The sequence below is a fragment of the Triturus cristatus genome, chromosome 10, assembly GCF_964204655.1.
Source record: "Triturus cristatus chromosome 10, aTriCri1.1, whole genome shotgun sequence".
Taxonomy (NCBI): domain Eukaryota; kingdom Metazoa; phylum Chordata; class Amphibia; order Caudata; family Salamandridae; genus Triturus; species Triturus cristatus.
In genome coordinates, this window is record NC_140593.1 from 558517105 (window position 1) to 558534967 (window position 17863).

At 44.7% G+C, this 17863-nt stretch overlaps 1 protein-coding gene across 1 annotated transcript in view; it reads left to right on the forward strand.

Moving 5' to 3' along the window:
• LOC146789726 (tetratricopeptide repeat protein 21B-like) overlaps nt 1–17863 on the forward strand; it is a 372315-nt gene that overhangs the window by 33955 nt on the left and 320497 nt on the right. The window contains exons 5-6 of the mRNA XM_085631186.1: nt 4665–4865; nt 5016–5145. Of these exons, the coding sequence (XP_085487312.1) occupies nt 4665–4865; nt 5016–5145 (331 nt within the window). The remainder of the gene's footprint in view (nt 1–4664; nt 4866–5015; nt 5146–17863) is intronic.

A 17863-nucleotide genomic window follows, 5' to 3' on the forward strand; every position in this document is an offset into this window, starting at 1 on the left:
GTAAGCTGAAATGCTGGTACCTTTTTCGTACAACAAATTATGTATCGCAATATTTGAGGCAGTTGGGCCTACAAAAAACAACTTTCAGCTGATTAAGTGTTTGCCATTTTGAATTATTATATTACACTTTGCACTGCCATTTCATTGCTAATAAGTAGGTGAAAACCGTATTAAGAATAGGATTGGGACTTGGGTTGTGGAAGGTTTTGTATTATACATTACAATATTTTATTTTTGCACTGTTACTTTAAAACTATTTTATATGTGAAGTATTACGCATAATTATCTTTTACTCTTCGTCATGGTCCTGTTTGGCCCCACCTGAGGTTTATTTAGATGTTTTATTGGCATTGTTTAGCTGTGTTTTGCACTGTCACCTTTTGCTTGAAATTGTCTGCAGCTGTATTAATTGAAGAGGGGGTTTTTCAATTCATTGTGTTGTGGAAGTGCATACAAATAGTATGCTGTATGAGGCTGTATCTTTTTCAAGTAAAATCAATAATAGAATCATGGTTGTCGATTCAGCAAAATCCCTGGGGTAGCGGAAGTGACATTATATACCCGTTTACCTAAATGATGTCACTCGAAATGACATCATATGACCTTTGTCTCTGAATCATCCCACGAAGTGATGTCACACTACCCTAATCCTGATGACATTTCAATAATTAACATTTCTGAAGTTATGTAATAATTCCACAATTAATATTCTATATTCTTTTAGGGGAGAACAGAGGGGTGGGGGTATCTCTCCCCTGAGAAAAGTTTGAAAAATATGTGCTTTACTAGTGGATTTTAATGCACAATTGTCACATAAATTTGCTAAACAGCCGTAGGCTCTGTAAAGGTACTCACTAAATATTCAAGCCCTTTCATGGTGTGCATAGCTAATGAAACCTAACAGTCCCCATGAGTTCAGCCAATTATGTTTTTAAAATATCCTATGGGTACCCACTTACCTCAAAAATTACTTTCATTGCTAGGACCAGCCTTTTTTATGGTGGACCATTTTGCCCAAACATCACATACAATGTGCCAGTGCCAGAATCTTCCTAATAATGCTTCTCTTACACTATGGATGTGCCTTATGTCAAAGGTTATGTCTAATATGTTGTTGACCACATTTTACCATGGATGCCCCCATGACATTGCCACAGTTTTCCCACATGTCAAGAAGTTCCTCCAATTTGCCATCAGCGATTTGCCACACGGTCTACCTATGCAGTGGATTCATCCAGTAGGCCAGCCCTGCCTATTTTTCATAGGTGCCCCATGCCAAAAATGACCTGCTGTGTGCCGGCACTAGCATTTTGCTGAGGGTATCCCATATCCAAGTATTGACTCAGTATCCAAGTGCCAACATTTTGCCAAGGGTGCTTCTATATGCCAAGAAGCATGCCAGGTCCAACATTGGATTTGCAAGCACAGTTTCACTTACATGCACTTACTCACACTTATTCTCTCACTAGCACTCAATTGCACTCTTTCATTTTCACCTAGTCTCTTGCACTCACTCTCACTTTGAATCATTCATTCACACTCACTCTTAATCTGACTTGTTTGCTCTCTCATTTTGATACCCACCCACGATCTCACATGCATGCTCACACATACACGCTCTCACACAAACTCACTCTTACCCACATGCATGCACACAACATACATTTAAAGCCATTTTATTTTTCTTACCTAAGATGCCATTGAAGGTCCAGATCTTCTTGCTCCACTTTATTACACTAATAGTGAATAATAAACGATTATTCAATATTAAAGTAATAAAAATGGGCAGAAAACAAGTTTAGAGCCTGACTCTGATAATGCGAGTCACCCTTTTGTTCTTGGCACTGATTTTGCCACCTCTGAGGCTAGGGGTCGCATTGGCAGTGCCAAGCGCAGCAAAGGGCAAGCTAGGGGTCGCAACTGCGACCCCTGGCGACCCCTAAATGTCCATGAATAGAAAGCAACAATTGTCCTGTGGTACTCCCTTTTCACAGAACTTCTCATATATTTAGAAGGTACACAAATTAATTCAATCCTTAATCTCTTATTAAATAATACCCCAAAAAGAGTAGAGGTGATTTTTCTTTGTTTCCACCATTACTTAATTTGCTTTGTAGGAACAAGGTTCAATATCTACAGAGTAATAGTGGTGGAAGCAACGCAGTGCTCAAACAATATATATACATATAGACAAAAACATACAAAAGGAACACTGTACAAAGCTCAGGGTTGCAAGATAATTCAAAGCAATTATGAACAAGGATTGCATTTGTGTGTTTACAATATCTCTTCGCAATATCAAATGCTAAACAACCAAGGGAGGAGGTGTTGACATTTTGACCCATGTTGGGTCTCAACAGGGCCTTTATCATCTGACTGATGCACCTATTGTGTAAAAGAAATTTGACTCAGTCCATGTACAATTGTTGTACAGCATCCAACACAATTTAACCAACAAATGAATGTACACAACACTCAGTGTGAGCACTGAGGCACTCCAATAGTCGCCATCAGAATATTCAAAACTCTGCAATAGAGGCAAGATTTCAAATTAACATTGTCTGTGAACTTTCCCATGCACAATCTATCTTACCTTAATGTGCACAACCTAATTGGCACACTAGTAATGTGTGCCTGACCAATTCAAGGCAGACAGCCCAGTCACGACTTAGTGATTCGTACCTCACATCAACATGCCCTAATTTCCCCATCATACTACAATCGTGCTATTCGGAATCATCAAACAACACAATAGTTAGCCATTGTTTGTTTGTGTCATTCTCCTAGACAACCAAGGCAAGCTTCCCTCTATTTGCCTTGCAATTGCTGTCTCCCATCAGCATGCTCCAATTACCCAACCATTTCAAATCTGTACTTTAGCAAATCATTGATATCGAAATGAAGGCCAGCGTTTGCTGATGCACCAGTCAACCACCGGGTGCCACTTAGTCACCCCTGCAGACCAGTGATTTCCAAACTTAATGCACTCAAGTAGTGCCAATCAAGGATACTGCGTGCACAACACCCTTATGCAGACTTTAAATTGTTATAAATGGTCGGTGTTGCATATAATCTGAACTTGCATAGAGGTTGGGGTTCCGATTACCCATGCGGGTTGCCACCAAAATGTACCCACTCATCTAAATTCACCTGTAAAAATAGGCAAGAATGTGGAAGACCATAACATCAATCAGTCCTGATGTCACAATGATCAAGAATCCTAAATCATAGCCCATGGCACAGAGACTAAAACACTACACACTCTGGCCCAGATTACGACTTTGGTGGTGTGAGAGCAGGGCCGCCACACTGCTGCCCTTCACCCACATCGCCAAAGCCATGTGGGCACCGCCTGCCAGATTATGAGTTTTCTCGTGTCTGGCAGGCGTTTCTTTGGTAGTCCCACAGTGGTGTCTCTGAAAAAGAGCACCACAATGGGAGCGTCAAAGGCAGTTCCTGTACGGCATGGATTCTGCAGTCCATGCTGTGCAGGAACTAGGGTGCATGCACACAGGGGGGCACAACGTGTCCCCCTGCATGCACCCCATGGCCCGAGGCAACAGTGGGCCCTTTAAGGTCCCCTTTGTTTCCTCTCTGCCACACTTTTCATGGCAGGCTCACCGCCATGAAAACCGTGGCAGAGAGGAAGCTCCTAAATATGCTTGGCGGTGCCGCAGTGGCACCACCAAGCATATTGCAGCCTCAAGACCACCGCAACACCGGCGGTCCCATGGCTGTCTGACCACCCAACTTGTAAAATGGCGGTTGGTCTGCTGGTGTGGTGGTGCCCGCACCGCAACCGTAGCTACACCTCACCACCAAGAACCCAATGGGTTTCGGCGCCTTGCACTCCTTGGTCCCAGGTTGATTTACCATTTGTTCATACAAAGAAATAGAAAACGCATGTGTGCATAAAAATAAATGACGGGTTACAGGCTATCATGAGGATAGTCTAGAGTGATAGCGGCGGCCATCTTAGAACATAGTAAGTCCTAATGGGCATAATTGAACATTCTCCTTAATGGACTGCTGAGGTACAACCATCAATCAATCAGTATAAACTGTATTCAGTCTTTGAATTAAAAACCATAAAAGTAAAGCGAGCCATCACACACTACAAAATCGTCCACAATATCCATTAAAAAATACATAGAATAAATACACAGTTAAAAAGGTTCTACAAAGACATAGAAGATGGCGACCGTCCTTCACACCAAAGTGGTTTAGTCACACTCTTTCTCCATACAAGGAAATGTAAAATTATTGTAAATCGCAATGTGGAGGAGTGGCTGAATTGATACGGGCTCCTCACCCGTCCGCACACCGTAGCTGTTGGGTCCCAACCCGGAGGTCCAAGGTTTTGGGATGGATCTATATATGGATATATATATGGAGATATATATTTATATTTATATTTTTACTTTTAATTTTTATTTTTCTTGGAAATATTTTTTTATTCATCTGTTGCCATATTGAAGTGTGAATATGTATGTATAATAATCATCGTATATTGTAACAACTCTGTTGCCTTTGATTCGACGATCCTATCACATGACATTAAAGAAACAGTCCACATTACATGAGGTAAAATATAGCGCTTTCCTGTGTTCAGTTTAGCACCTCACAATTTGGTTCACTGAGGTTTCTTTTTTTAACATTTTTAGGATCGGTCTTACATTGAGGCTGTACTAGCCACGAAAAAAGAGAAGGATGAGGAAGTTGTCATTGCTCTTCTCAAAGATGCTGTCGAACTTCATTTTGCATCCCTTCGTGGAATTCCTCTGAGTGTGGAGTACTTTGAAAAGCTTAACCCCAGCTTCCTCGTTGACGTTGTGAAAGAATACCTGGTCTTCTGCCCCAAACAGGTGGGAAATATTTTAAAATTCTTATTTTTCCCTGAGGTTAAATTAAGAGGTATCTGCCACTGTATCATTTTTGTTTGAGAAATGAGCAATATTCTTTATCAGTTCACACGTGTAGTTCAAAAGCTGATTTTATATATATATTTTTGGCAGCCCAAGTCTCCTGGCCAACCTGTGTCTCCACTGCTGAAACAGGCGATTGCTATCTTAAATCCAGTGGTGACTGTAGCTCCTGCTATGATGGAACCTCTATTTTTAATGGCCGAAGCCAAATATATGTCAGGTAGGTACATTTAAAGATCTTTTTTAGTGTCTCCCTGTAAGCACATTATAACATAAATTAGTAAGACATGATGGTTATTGTGATTTTGCTTAGCGTCCTCCTAAGGCCACAGTGTTGGATGTCTAAGTAGTTTTGCATTGTGGGATCCTCGCCATGATTTAAGATCCTAATACTTTTCTCAGGTCAATAGCAGCAAAGCCTCACTCGGTATCCGGTGCTCAGTAGAAACCATTTCAGTGGTCTCCGCGTAACCTTAAGTGGATATTTGGAAACACTCCTCATTTCACCCATACAAAATATGGTCTTCAGTTCCCTTAAAAAAAACTCTGCCCTATTGAGAATATTTTCCTTTTTACCTCTGTTTCTAGAAGGGTGGAACTTTTTGATGGATGCTTTGCTGTTCTGGTCTATTTGCTTTGGAACCGACCACCCTGTCCCTTTATACTTCTTTCTACCCTTCTGTTTTCCTGGAAGATTATTAAGACTGATCTCTTCATGCAGTTCTCTTTTGTCTCTAATCTCCTCTGCTGTTTGTTGTGCCAGGTTTAAACCTGAATTGGTTCGCACTGTGAGCAGTATAAGTTCCAACGATATTTAAAATGAATTAATTAAAAAGGCTGAACAATCTCTTTCCTTGAGGACAGCTGGTAAAGAACCATTACAAATATTAGGAAGGGCTTACTGGGCTGAAGCTGTGGATTGAAATAGGTTTGGGATACCTGAACTGCTATTGTGTTTGCTTGTTAATTTATATTTTATGAAGTAATATATTTAAAACAAGCATTTCATTAATCTTTATCCGGTTTTTCAAATCAAACCATAAAAGTCATACAAACATCAATAAAAACTTCACAGTACAAAATCGTGATCCAGTACATCCAATGTGATCTATTTACAGAATAAGAAGCATAAATCCTGATGGCAAGGTTAGTCAGCGCTTGACCGAAGCGTAATGGCGGCCCTTAAAAAACTAAGTGTGTACAAAACGGTGTTGTTTGAGAGAAGTTGTAAAAAGATAAAAGCAGGTATCCGCCTTTTAAAACGAGCCTTTTTTAAAAAAATGGGAATAATAAAATACTTTCTGAGAACCTCCTAAAAACTGCAAAACATTTAAAAAGTGCATCATGTCCTGAGTATACTGGCTGTCGCAGCCACAGGGCATGAGGCACTGCCCTCTATGAACACCACATGGTTGGGCCATGAGATAGTGAAAAAGATCAAGCTGAAATCTAGTCAGTAGGAAGTGATCGTGGATGCTTCTGAGCCCTAAGAGTTATGGTTCAATAGTTAGTATGGTTTTTAGTGCGATATGCCTACGCACGCTGGGCTTGCACAGCTGTTTCCTCTCTGTCACAACAGCGCCATCTAAGAAAACACTCTTTAGCCCAGGTAAACTCCCTCTTGCATATGCCTTTGGGGTTATTGAATAGATCTGCCCTTCCTAGCCTACAGAGGCCTACTCCTACATACTGGAGCCATCGGATGAGAGTGACCTGGTCAAGGGAAAGACAGTCCTTTAAAATGTCCTTGCTAAGAGCATTTTCTTGCTTGGCCAAAATCTTTAACCACAATGCTAGTGGGCGGAAAGCCAATTTGTCTGAGAGAAAAGCCATCCCCAGCTCTTTGTGCGCAGCATAGGACGGGATGCTTTGCGGCACTGAGAGAACCAGTCTTCGGATATATTTGCTTCAATTCGCAAAGCCTCCAAACCAGTGTGACCCCATATCTCGCTCTCATAACTGGCCTTTGCAATACATTTTGCTCTGTAAATCTTCAAAAGGGCCCCTATTGGTTTCCGCCCACTCTGGAAGCAAAGTTAAAAACTGCTGCGGTCGCTCTGACCAGGTCCCCTTTCTTGCGAGTTATCAAATGGGCCCAACTCAGTGCATCGTCAAACACTACTCCCAGGTAAGAAAATAATTTTGTCTTGGGGATTGACTAGTTTCCTATCTTAAAGGTAGACTGCTTGGCTATACGAGGTCCCACCTGCATAACAAATAATTTGATATGATTAACCATCAAGTCCAGGTTCTCCATAAAATAAACCGAGTTTAACAGGAGTTGTAAACTCCTGGCTGTCCTCGCCATGAGGACCGCATCATGTGCATATAGGAGGACCGGCAGGCTGCGCTTACCCACCTGGGGGCAATTGGCTTTTGCATCCAAAAGGACCTTCTCCAGGGAGTTAATGTACAGATTAAAGAAGAAGGGGGCCAGTATGCATCTCTTGATATCAAACTTGTGGGTCACCTCGTGATCTTTTGAATAACAGACATCCACTTTTGAATATCTCTGAAGGTACCTTAGAAACAAAACGATATCCCTGTTAATGCCAATAGAGGACATCAACTGCCAAAGCTTCGATCTATTTACACAATCGAACGCTGAGAACAGATCCATAAAGGCTAGGTGGGTAGAGCTGGTGCGAGCAACAGTGTGCTTATTCAAAACCATGTACAGGTTTAAACATTGTTCCACTGTGGAACGACCTGGGCATAAACCATATTGTCTTGGCTAAAATGTTGTTTTCATCTGCCCATGATACAAGTCTGTCCAGTACCATACGATTCGCCTCCTTCACCACAGAATCCAAAAGGGAGATGGGCCTGTAGCAAAGAGTGCTATCCCGATCACCCTTTTAAAGACATGGACAATGGTTGATAAGGCCCAGGAGTCCGGGCGGCTGGCCTGGACCGATGAATTGATGACAGCTGTAAGTACAGGCACCCAGGTTTCCACAAGCACGATGTAGGGGTCTAGGGGAGGGAGGGGTGGGATCTCATCGGGACCCGGGGCTTTATTTTTAGACCGTCCCATGATGCCGGCCGTTACCTCTTGTGCTGTGAAAACAACCTCCGATTTGCCTTCCACCCTTTCCTGCCCTTCTGTTAACAAAGTATCAGACTGGAAGATACCCTCAAAATGGGATACCGAATCATCCTCTGGGATATGGGTATCCAGTAGGTTGCCGCTGTCTTCTGCTAGAAAGGGACTATTGATGCCCCAAAACTTTGAACTATTGCTTAAGGTGCTAGCCTCCTCTAGATCTGACCAGGCTTCCTACTTCAGGGCAGATTTGCGTTTTGCTGGGGCAGCCTCGTAGGCTCTCCGGAGGCTTTTAACAGCTACCTGGTCTCGAGGCGTCACTCCCAAGACCTGTTTCAGTTTCCTAGATGCATGGGAGCACTCAGTCAATTCATCTCAGTCCTAGCTGCGTAAAACGACCACCCGGTCCCCGTAATAACTTACCTATAGCACTGGACATGCTTCCAAATGCATCCATGATGTCCGACGGAGTGGCCTTGCTATCTAGACAGGTGGCAAATTCTCAGTGGCACTGAGTTAGGAGACTCTTGGAGCTGCTCCAGGACGATTTGCCCCCACTTTAGTATCCTCCCCCCTTCCACTGACTTTTAAAGGAACTCCTGAAGCCTCCTTAATGTGTTTATTTACTCAAGGCCATCCTGTTGAAACACAAACAGGATTGTGGTTGCTGTGTACACATGCCTTAACTGAGAATTCCGTAATCAAGAAATTAAAAGGTGTAGGAACAAAGATGAAGTCGATGATTGTCTCACACCCTCTCCAGATAAAAGTGGGAGCAATATCAGTTATTCCCAGAGGCAACTTGTTCATGGCGATGTTAGATCGAATTCATGCAAGATAGCATTAAGTGCGGTGCCCTGAGGGGTGTGTTCCATATGCAAACCAGCATTTTGCGCGCAGCCCATGGCTTTCACCCCCCCCCCCCCCATGCAGGGGGTAGCTGGTACGAAGAAGGTTTTATAGCCTTCCAGATGGAAACTGTTCTCTACAGCCCATGTTTGCTGGCTGCAGATCATGTCAATGCGTTTAACAAGGAGTAACCATTCAGGATCCTCTATCTTACTCGCAAACCCTGCAATGTTCCAGGAGATAAACTTACACTCTTCAAACTCATTAAGTCCCTGGTCCAAGGGTTGTACCTTCCCCTGAGGTGGAGGTGCGTCAGGGTGCTGGGAGCCAACACACTGTCAATTACTACCTTCCAGTGAGCTCAGGGGAGTGAACGAGTTTGCTAAGCTTACTCCTGTTGTCACCTCAAAATGACTCCTGTAGCCCACATCTAGAAGCCACCCCTGTGGATACCCGGGGTGGTGACTTCTGGACCTATAAAAGTAGCCCAGCGGGAGTGCTACAATTGCTGAGTTCCAACACCTGTAGTTGCTTTGTGCAGATGTGCTTAAAATGTGGTTCACTGTAAAAGTTATTAAAATTAATGATAACACAGCCCCCCGCCCAGGCTCTCTTGGCACTGCCCACCAAAGTTGTCCTGCGCACCATAATGATTTGGCTTACCACCCTCTGCCCTGAGGCAATATTCGAATTCAGCCAGTGCACCACCTTATTCTTCAGTTGAACAAAATCTTCCATGGTTCCTGGATCAAGACTGGGCACGTTGGATAAGACCACAGCAAGCGGGGTAGACTCTGGTAGAAGGAACACAGGTTAGGGGGAGGGTTGTTGAATTCCTCTGGGAACGTGCCTCCCTGCCATTCATCAGAAAAGCTGTTGACTCCTCCCACTTTGGGACCCTGGGCTTGATGAGACTGAAGAAACTCTGGATTCCAGAGACCCTCCCCCCTACAATTGACTTGTCGGGCGTAAAGTTCACTACTGTTCACGGGTGGTAGTATCATATCAGGGCGGGCTTTAGCCACAACGTGACTTGACCGCTGCCTGACAGTCTATGCTCTAATGCCAAGCCCCGTTCCATAACCACCGGAGCTATTGTCCGTGGGCCTTGGAGAAGGGGGCTTATAAGAGGTGGAGTGCTGTCCCTTCGCAGTGAAGCAGTCAGTATGGATCAGTTGTTTCCAACGTGGATAATCGAAGTAGGATAGTGTCTAATTTGGTATCCAGCGCTGACGACTGGGTTTAACTGTGGGCCATTACTCTTTCTACGTTTAGCAAGGCCCCCCATTGAAGGGAATTTCCTCTTTGCACCCCCTACTCTCTTCCCCACTCAAGTGCTCAAACCAGTACGTACCCCAGGTACTGTTAACTGGGCACTATCCTGCGAGGAGGCGATTGGCGTGGAAAGACGGATGACCCCAGCCCTATCTTGTCATGTCCATCAGCCCAACACGTAGTGCCTATGCCAGTACTGGAGATCCTTCTTGTGAGGGTGGGGAAAAACCCTTTGGGCGGGGGGGGGGGGGAATGGGTGACCGGGACAATCGCCTGGTGGCCAATTCGATCTTCTTACCCAGGACCCCAACGGCTCGCTGCAGTAAAGCTTCCATGGTGCTCACCATATTCAAAGGATCTTTAGATGTGGGTTCTGCCGCCCCCTGGTTTTTTCCATTGTGGAGATGCTTAAATCCAGGAGTACCCTACCGGACCCAACAGGCACCAACAGCGGACAGATTATCTTAATGAAGGGAATAGGAGTATTACGGTCCACAAGCGAAGCGGACAATGGAAGTCAGTCTTGTCGGCAAACCACGTTGGAAATTGTCAGAAAGGTGTTCCCCACTGTGGGAGATGAGCAGCACCTTTACGATGTCCAGCGCGGGTCAGCTGGGGGCATACTCCTGCTCCCCCTCCTTGTAGCGAAGCAGACACTGGAAGTCCGAGTCCTGTCCGCAAACAGAGTTGGAAATTGTCAGAAAGGCATCCCATTTATAAATGCAGAGGATGTGGCCTTACGGCTAGAGCAGTCGACCTCTACGCTGGGCAACAGGGTTCGAGTCTCGGCAGGGACGCTCAACATCCTGTGATTCTGGGAAAATCACTTGATCTCCCCGTGCCTAACAAAAAATGAATGTGTCCTTGTGTAATGCAACAGGTGCCAATGTAAAGCACTCTGATAGCTTCGGGTCAAGTTAGTGCTATATATAACTTTGGGGGGAAAAAACTGGGCAATGGTGAAGCTATTTATACCTGGTTTTGGAGAGGATGCCTAAGCATGTACACTAACATACTGTCAAAGTTGTCTGTTTCTTATGGTTACCCCCACTTTTTGCTTAATATTATATTATTTTTGACTAGTCTGACTGGAAAACTGCTAATCAGGACCCCAGTCTATCTGCTTTCTCCCTAGACTTTTATGTTGGGTACTAAGGGTACACTCCAGATTGGATACTAGGGTACTCTTGTCAGTCCCTAGTATATGGTACCCATGTACCCAGGGCATCGGTACCCCTGTGGCCTCTCATGGGCTGAAGCATGTATTATGCCACCCATGAGAGGCCATGTGAAATGGAAGTACAGGCCTGCCATTGCAGCCTGTGTAAGTTGGTGCATTCACCACTTACTTAAGATATAGGCTTACTATATCTAAGGGTCACTAGACTTAAAACCTATAAGTCACCCCTATAGCAGGCCTTGACAATTTTGAAGGCAGGGTGCTTGGTTCTAAGTGAGAGGGTGCCACTGCATGAGCAGGACAATCCTGCAGGCTACGGAGTCCATTCTTCGGGGTTAGTGCTGCAGCCATTTACGACATATAGAGTGGCATTACGCGACCGCGTGATGACCTACTCTAAAACGGCTGAAAGTAACCCTATCGGTAACCGGTGTGGGAGATGTGATTCCACTGAATCATACCCCAGACCGGTAACTGGTGTGGGAGGTATGATTCCACCCCTCAAACAAGCTTTGTGAGGTCCCTGGTTTTCCCGGTCCCAGCCTTTTAGTGCCTGGCAGCCCAAAAGGGTTGCTGCAGACCAGAGACACATTTCTGCCATCCTGCTGCTGAACCAAGCTCGAGCAGGGGAAGGCAGAACAATAGGCATCCTGTCACAGGGAGGTGTGACCACCTCCCAGACAGGATTTAGTGTATGAGGCCTGGGTGGGTGTGCTTGACAGCGACCAAATGTCTACATGAGGGGCACATTTGGTTTCCCTGTGCATAGTCCAGTTCAAACCAGTCCTGGTAACTGTTGGCTCCTGCTCTGGCGCAAAACTGGACAAAGGACGTGGGAGTAACCTCCCACTGTCCAGACCCTCCCTTGGAAGGGTCCCCCGAATCTGTCCAACCCTCTCCAGTGGGTAAAAAAGGGCTTACCTGGCTGTCGGACCCTAGATTCGATGTGGACAAGATTCTGAACCAGAAACCATTGAACTCGACCGTCTGGACACTCTGGACTTCGTTTGGGCCCGACTTCGTCTCCCACTCCGTCCAAAGCATTGTCTGTGCACCATACAGGCTCCATGCAGGAGCTGGGGGAGCATCAAGGACAACTGAAGGTATCTCCCTTAGACTATAGGAGTCACTCCCCTGCAACCGCGGGCACCACATCACGATTGACCGGTCTGCTGCTCCAGAGCTCCTCCGGACTCTGAAGGCTCCAGCATCACAGGAGGTGGGTTTCCAACTCCTTCGAGGACCGAGCTGCCTTCTTACTGAGTTTGAGGTCAGAATTCCTTGTGGGGGCTGCAATACCCATACCCCTGTGCACCGCTTACTTTTGCAAATGCATATGCTTTTTGGCGTCCCCAAAACAAGTGCACTCGGCTCAGAGTAGCCCCAACCTCTAGCACCATTTCTCACAAGAAACTCCGGCCTCCTCGCACTGATTGCTCTGTGGGCTGCTGCTTTGTGAAACTGCTCGAGGTCCACTTGCGACTCCTGTGTCTTCGGCCTGTTGTGGGTCCTCTTGAGGGTCAACACTGCTCTTCTTGGCCTTCCTTGGTTGCTCCAGGCTTGCCTTGACTCCCCTGTGTTTTGGGAGTCTCCTGGACCTTGCTTGTCCGAATCGTAACCTTTCTTGACCTTCGTGGGTTGCTGCTGCCAAGGCTTGTTGGTGCTCCCACCGGACACCGACCCTACAGCACTCAACATCCTATGTGGGACCGCTCATATCCAGCTCTTGGTCGTCCTTGACGTCTCCTGGTCCCGGCGGCTGCATAGTTGAGAACCCCCTCAACACACTTGAAGCACCTGACATCGGTGGGCAGTCGTCTACCGAGCCCTGGTCACTTCTGAGTGACCCAGACTCTGTCCCCTATGATTTCAGGTATTCCGACAAACACTTTCCTTCTTCCCAGCAGTGGCTCTTCTTTGGAGTCCTCCATAGAGATCGACGGTGGTTTCTGATGCCAAAGACCTTGCACCCAGCTCCCCTGGGAAAGATAACTCTGGTACTACGGTATCCACAGGTGGGGTGGCTCTCCAACCTCCTAACTTCCACAGGGTTTCTTCGAAGTCCACTTAGAAGGGTCCTTAAACTTTAAAACTGCAACCACGACTCTCCGATAGAATTGTATGGTGCATGCGGTCGTGTTCCCACACTGCACACGTCCTCCATGGGGTCACTACTTACTCACCTTGGGTGGTTCCTTGGGGTCCCAGAGATTCTACCTCCTCTGGACACTGTCTTGACTAGAGTCGTGCTTCTTATACCACTATTTTAGTATATGATTTGGTCTCCCCCTGGAGCCCACTGTGCATTAGTGCTATTTACTACTGTTTCTGTGCTACAGTATTGTGTGCTTTGTGAGTATCTTCTTGTGGAAGATACTGTGTCGTACTTTTAGCGTTATATTAATAAATACATAATTCTTATAACTACTGAGTGGTTCTCTTTTCATTTAATCAATACTAAAATGTTGTATTCTGGCAAAACAAGCTGCTTAACATTCCTTCAAGGATAAGCCGGAAGGCTGCTCTCCACAGCTACCACTTGTATAGCTTTCTAAGGTTATCTTTGGCCTCTTAAATCAACATAAAGGTTATTTGGACTGGTACAGGGTGCCCACTTTAATTAGTGGACCGCATATACCAGGCCAACTTCTCCCACCTACCTGTTACATATGTTCACTTTTACCAGATTTTCTTGGAGCCTGTCTGAAGTTTAATACATTCAAATTGATATACATATGCCCTTGGCACCACTTTTCAATATGGGCCCACAGTTTACCACAGATTCCCACTGTTGGGCAATGGGGAACATGATGCCATAGATTACCACCATTGTGCCAGGCCCACCATGTTGCCAGAAATTACCACCAATGTCCCTGGGCCAGCATGTGCCTGGATTGACCACTATTGTGCCAGGGCCAGATTGTTCCTACAGAGTATGGCCTTTGTGTCAGAGCCCGTATGTTACCAGAGATTACCACCATTGTGCCAGGGCCACTGTGTTGCCAGACGTTGTTACCATTGTACTAGAGTGAGCATGTGGCCAGGTCTTACCTTCATTATGCCATGGTCAACATAATGCCATCTGTAGTAGAGTATGATCCAAATTTCCAGCTACTCTCCCTCGTGCTAAAAAATAAAGAGTCGATCCTATTGCTTAATCTTTATAACAACCTAGAAGAGGACAAATTCCTGATTCTTCTCTCCAACATCAAGGAAAAGTTAACCCATAATTTGAGGTTAGGAAAAGGGGCAGTCAATCTCTTATGGGGAGGAGATTGGAATCTACACCCATGCCCACATGTCGGAAAAAATCGTTGCGGGATTGTGGATGAAAATGATATTCCCCTCATGCATTTGTCTCATAGTAGGGGGGGGGACGCAATGAATAATGTTTTAACAGACCTGGAACTTGTAATCGCTAACGAGCCAAGTCCAGACTCAAACTCCCTGCAACCGACATATGTGGGTCGGGGTTACAAAACGACAGTAGATTACATCCTCGTGTCAATAGGATTGTTGCCTCGAGCCAGGTCGTTTGAGGTTTTGACAAATGATTTAAGCGATCATTCTGCCCTTAGGATGGAACTTTATGTAACTGATTTTCAATCTCGAACTACTACTATAGCGAAGACCCTCGCACAAAATAACCTCGAGTTGGGAAGGCAAAATGGGTATACATTAAAATGGGGGAAAATAAACCCGGAAGAAATTACAGGAAAATTGGTGAATGAGGCATATGTAAATATAATTAAATGTTTGGATTTAGGAGTATCAGATGTAGAAGTCCTAAATAATTTCACACAAATATTAGAGAAAACTAAGGGACTTCTTACAGTAACTTCAAATAACTCAAACCCAACTACTAAAGGGTGGTTTAATCATAGTTGTACGATGGCACTAACTAAATTAAAGGAGGCCCTAAACAAAACTGTCAGATCGGGAGCAAATCCAATCTCTGAGACATCAATATCGACGGGCACGCAAGCAAAGAATTAAAGACTTAAAAGAGAAAATATGGAATGATTTACATTCCAGTGCCGTCTCCAAAAACAGTGTCGCTTTTTGGCGAACTGTTAAAACCCCTTATTTACAAGACCAAGACGGCCCAAAGATAGAAGTCGCAATAGAAGAGGACATCTGGATGTCTCACTTTTCCAAGATTTTTAAAAATACAGCAACACCGGCAGGGACACAACCGTTACTCCCAACAGTCGTATATCCAATTCCCCTGTACTTTGATATTTATGAAGTTATAGTGGCCTTGGAAGCAAGAAAAAGTGGGAAAGCCCCAGGCCCAGATGGGGTTCCAGTGGATCTTTTTAAATTTAATCTAGATCTCTGGTCCCCCATCCTCACGAGAGTTTGTATTGCAGCCGTAAAGCTGGGTTTGCTAAAATCCTGGACAAAATCGATCATGGTCCCAATTTTTAAAAAGGGCGATCTTCAAGACGTGAAATGTTACCGTCCGATCTCCCTATTAGATTCTTTGGCAAAGGTCGTCGGCAGAGTCGTGCTTGAACGACTCAGGCTCTGGGCAGAGGAGGGAGACATCATTTCAGACCTTCAGTTTGGATTTCTGGAGGGCTTTGGAACGGTAGAGCAGGCTCTTAACCTCAGTTTGATAGTGGACAAATATCTCCAAGCAAAGAAGAATACGGTTTACATGGTCTATGTGGACCTGTCCGCCGCTTTCGATTGCGTATCACACACAAAACTTTGGATGATTTTGGCCCATATGGGAGTGGATCCACCTCTTTTAGATTTTCTAAGAGAGCTTTATTCAAATACATCAGCAAGGGTCCGCTTTGGCATGAGGGGGGAGCTGACAGCACCTTTTGCAGTAGAGCGTGGAGTCAGGCAGGGATGTGTCCTGGCTCCCTTCCTCTTCTCTCTGTACACAAATGGACTAGAGGGAGAGATGTTGAGGGGGCTCAGGATCTACCACGAGTAAAACAACGCCTGATTCCTGCTCTGCTGTATGCAGATGATGCTGTCATTTTGGCACGCACGCCGCGAGAACTACAAAGGTCTCTGAATAGATATGTCGCCTTCATGGGTGGGTTGGACCTACAAGTAAACGTTAAAAAAAAACGTTCATCATGGTAGCAGGTAGCGGGAAAAAACGTTTAAAGAATATTTACCTCAAAGATCAACAACTCGAGGTGACTACTCAGTACTGCTACCTGGGTATCATGATCGATGAAAGACTTAATTGGAGACCAGCAGTAGAGGCCAGATGTCATCTTCTTAAAAGAGCCATAGCCTCCCTGATGAGCTTTTCTCAGAGACTGGGGAGAAGGCCCCCAGTGGAATTACTAAAAATATATTTAGCCAAGTGTCAGGCGATTGCACTCTATGGGGCGGGACTCTGGGGATATGCAGATGTTAGTGCCCTACAGGTAGCCGAAAACACCTTCCTTAGATTCCTCTTAGCAACACCGCGTAGCACTTCAACTTACGCTTCCCATCTAGAACTTGGAATCCCTTATCTAGAGGATTTACTAAGGATTCAACCACTACTGCTTTGGCGGCGCATTTGGACTTCTGATAAAAACACCCTAACCCAGAAAATTGTGGCAGATTCAATGATCCTTGACCAATCACTAAAAATTAAATGGCTTCGGTACATCAGAAACTTCTTCAATGACCTCGGATTGGAGCAGTATTATCGTGAACCTAAAAACATTATCGAAGTATCCAAGCGATCACTGAAACAACTGGCCCTGACACATTTAGAGTCATTAAGGTTGACATCCGAGTCGACAAAACCCTCGGTCCTCCATGCTAATATGACCCAGCTTACGTTCTTCATCCAGCCCTATCTTACATTACAGATTAGTACCTATGATAGAATGTTATTGACAAGATTCAGACTAGATCTTTTTCACAGACTAGTAGCCTTTCCAGACAAAAAAAACTGGGATCCAATTCTCCCTACTTGTCCTTGTGATGAGGAATCAATACAGTCTAACTTACATACAATGCTGTTTTGTAAATTCCATCATTTACATAGCAAGGTTTGGCTATTACCCTTACTAAAGCAGTGGGGTCTTAGACAATGCCGCCCTGCCATGCTACGTCTCCAACTGCTAGAATCTGATTTGGTCTGTTACCGCGTCCTTAACTTTTTAAAATGTATTATAAAGCATAGGAAAAATTTGTAAAACGTACGGTACAAATACTTCCAAACATGGTATTGAAACTAAGAGAACTGTTTCTTGCAAAATATTTGACTCTGGATTTGTGTAAATTTTACTTTTATCATGATTTTTGTCCTATTGTGCATTTATATTTTTTTTATTTGTGAAATGTATCTTTTATGGTTTTACAATTTGTAATAACCGAATAAAGAAGTTTTATTATTTTATTATTATTATAATGCCATGGATTGCAACCATTTTGCCACGGTCTGCATGCTGCCATAAATTGACAGCAATGTGACGGGGCCAGCATGTTTCCAGGTATTACAACCGTTACAGCAGGCTCATCATGTTATCGGAGACTACCACCATAGTGCAAGGGCTGTTATTTTACCAGAAATTTCCACCATTGTGCCAGGGCCAGCATATTGCCGGAGTTTACCACCAT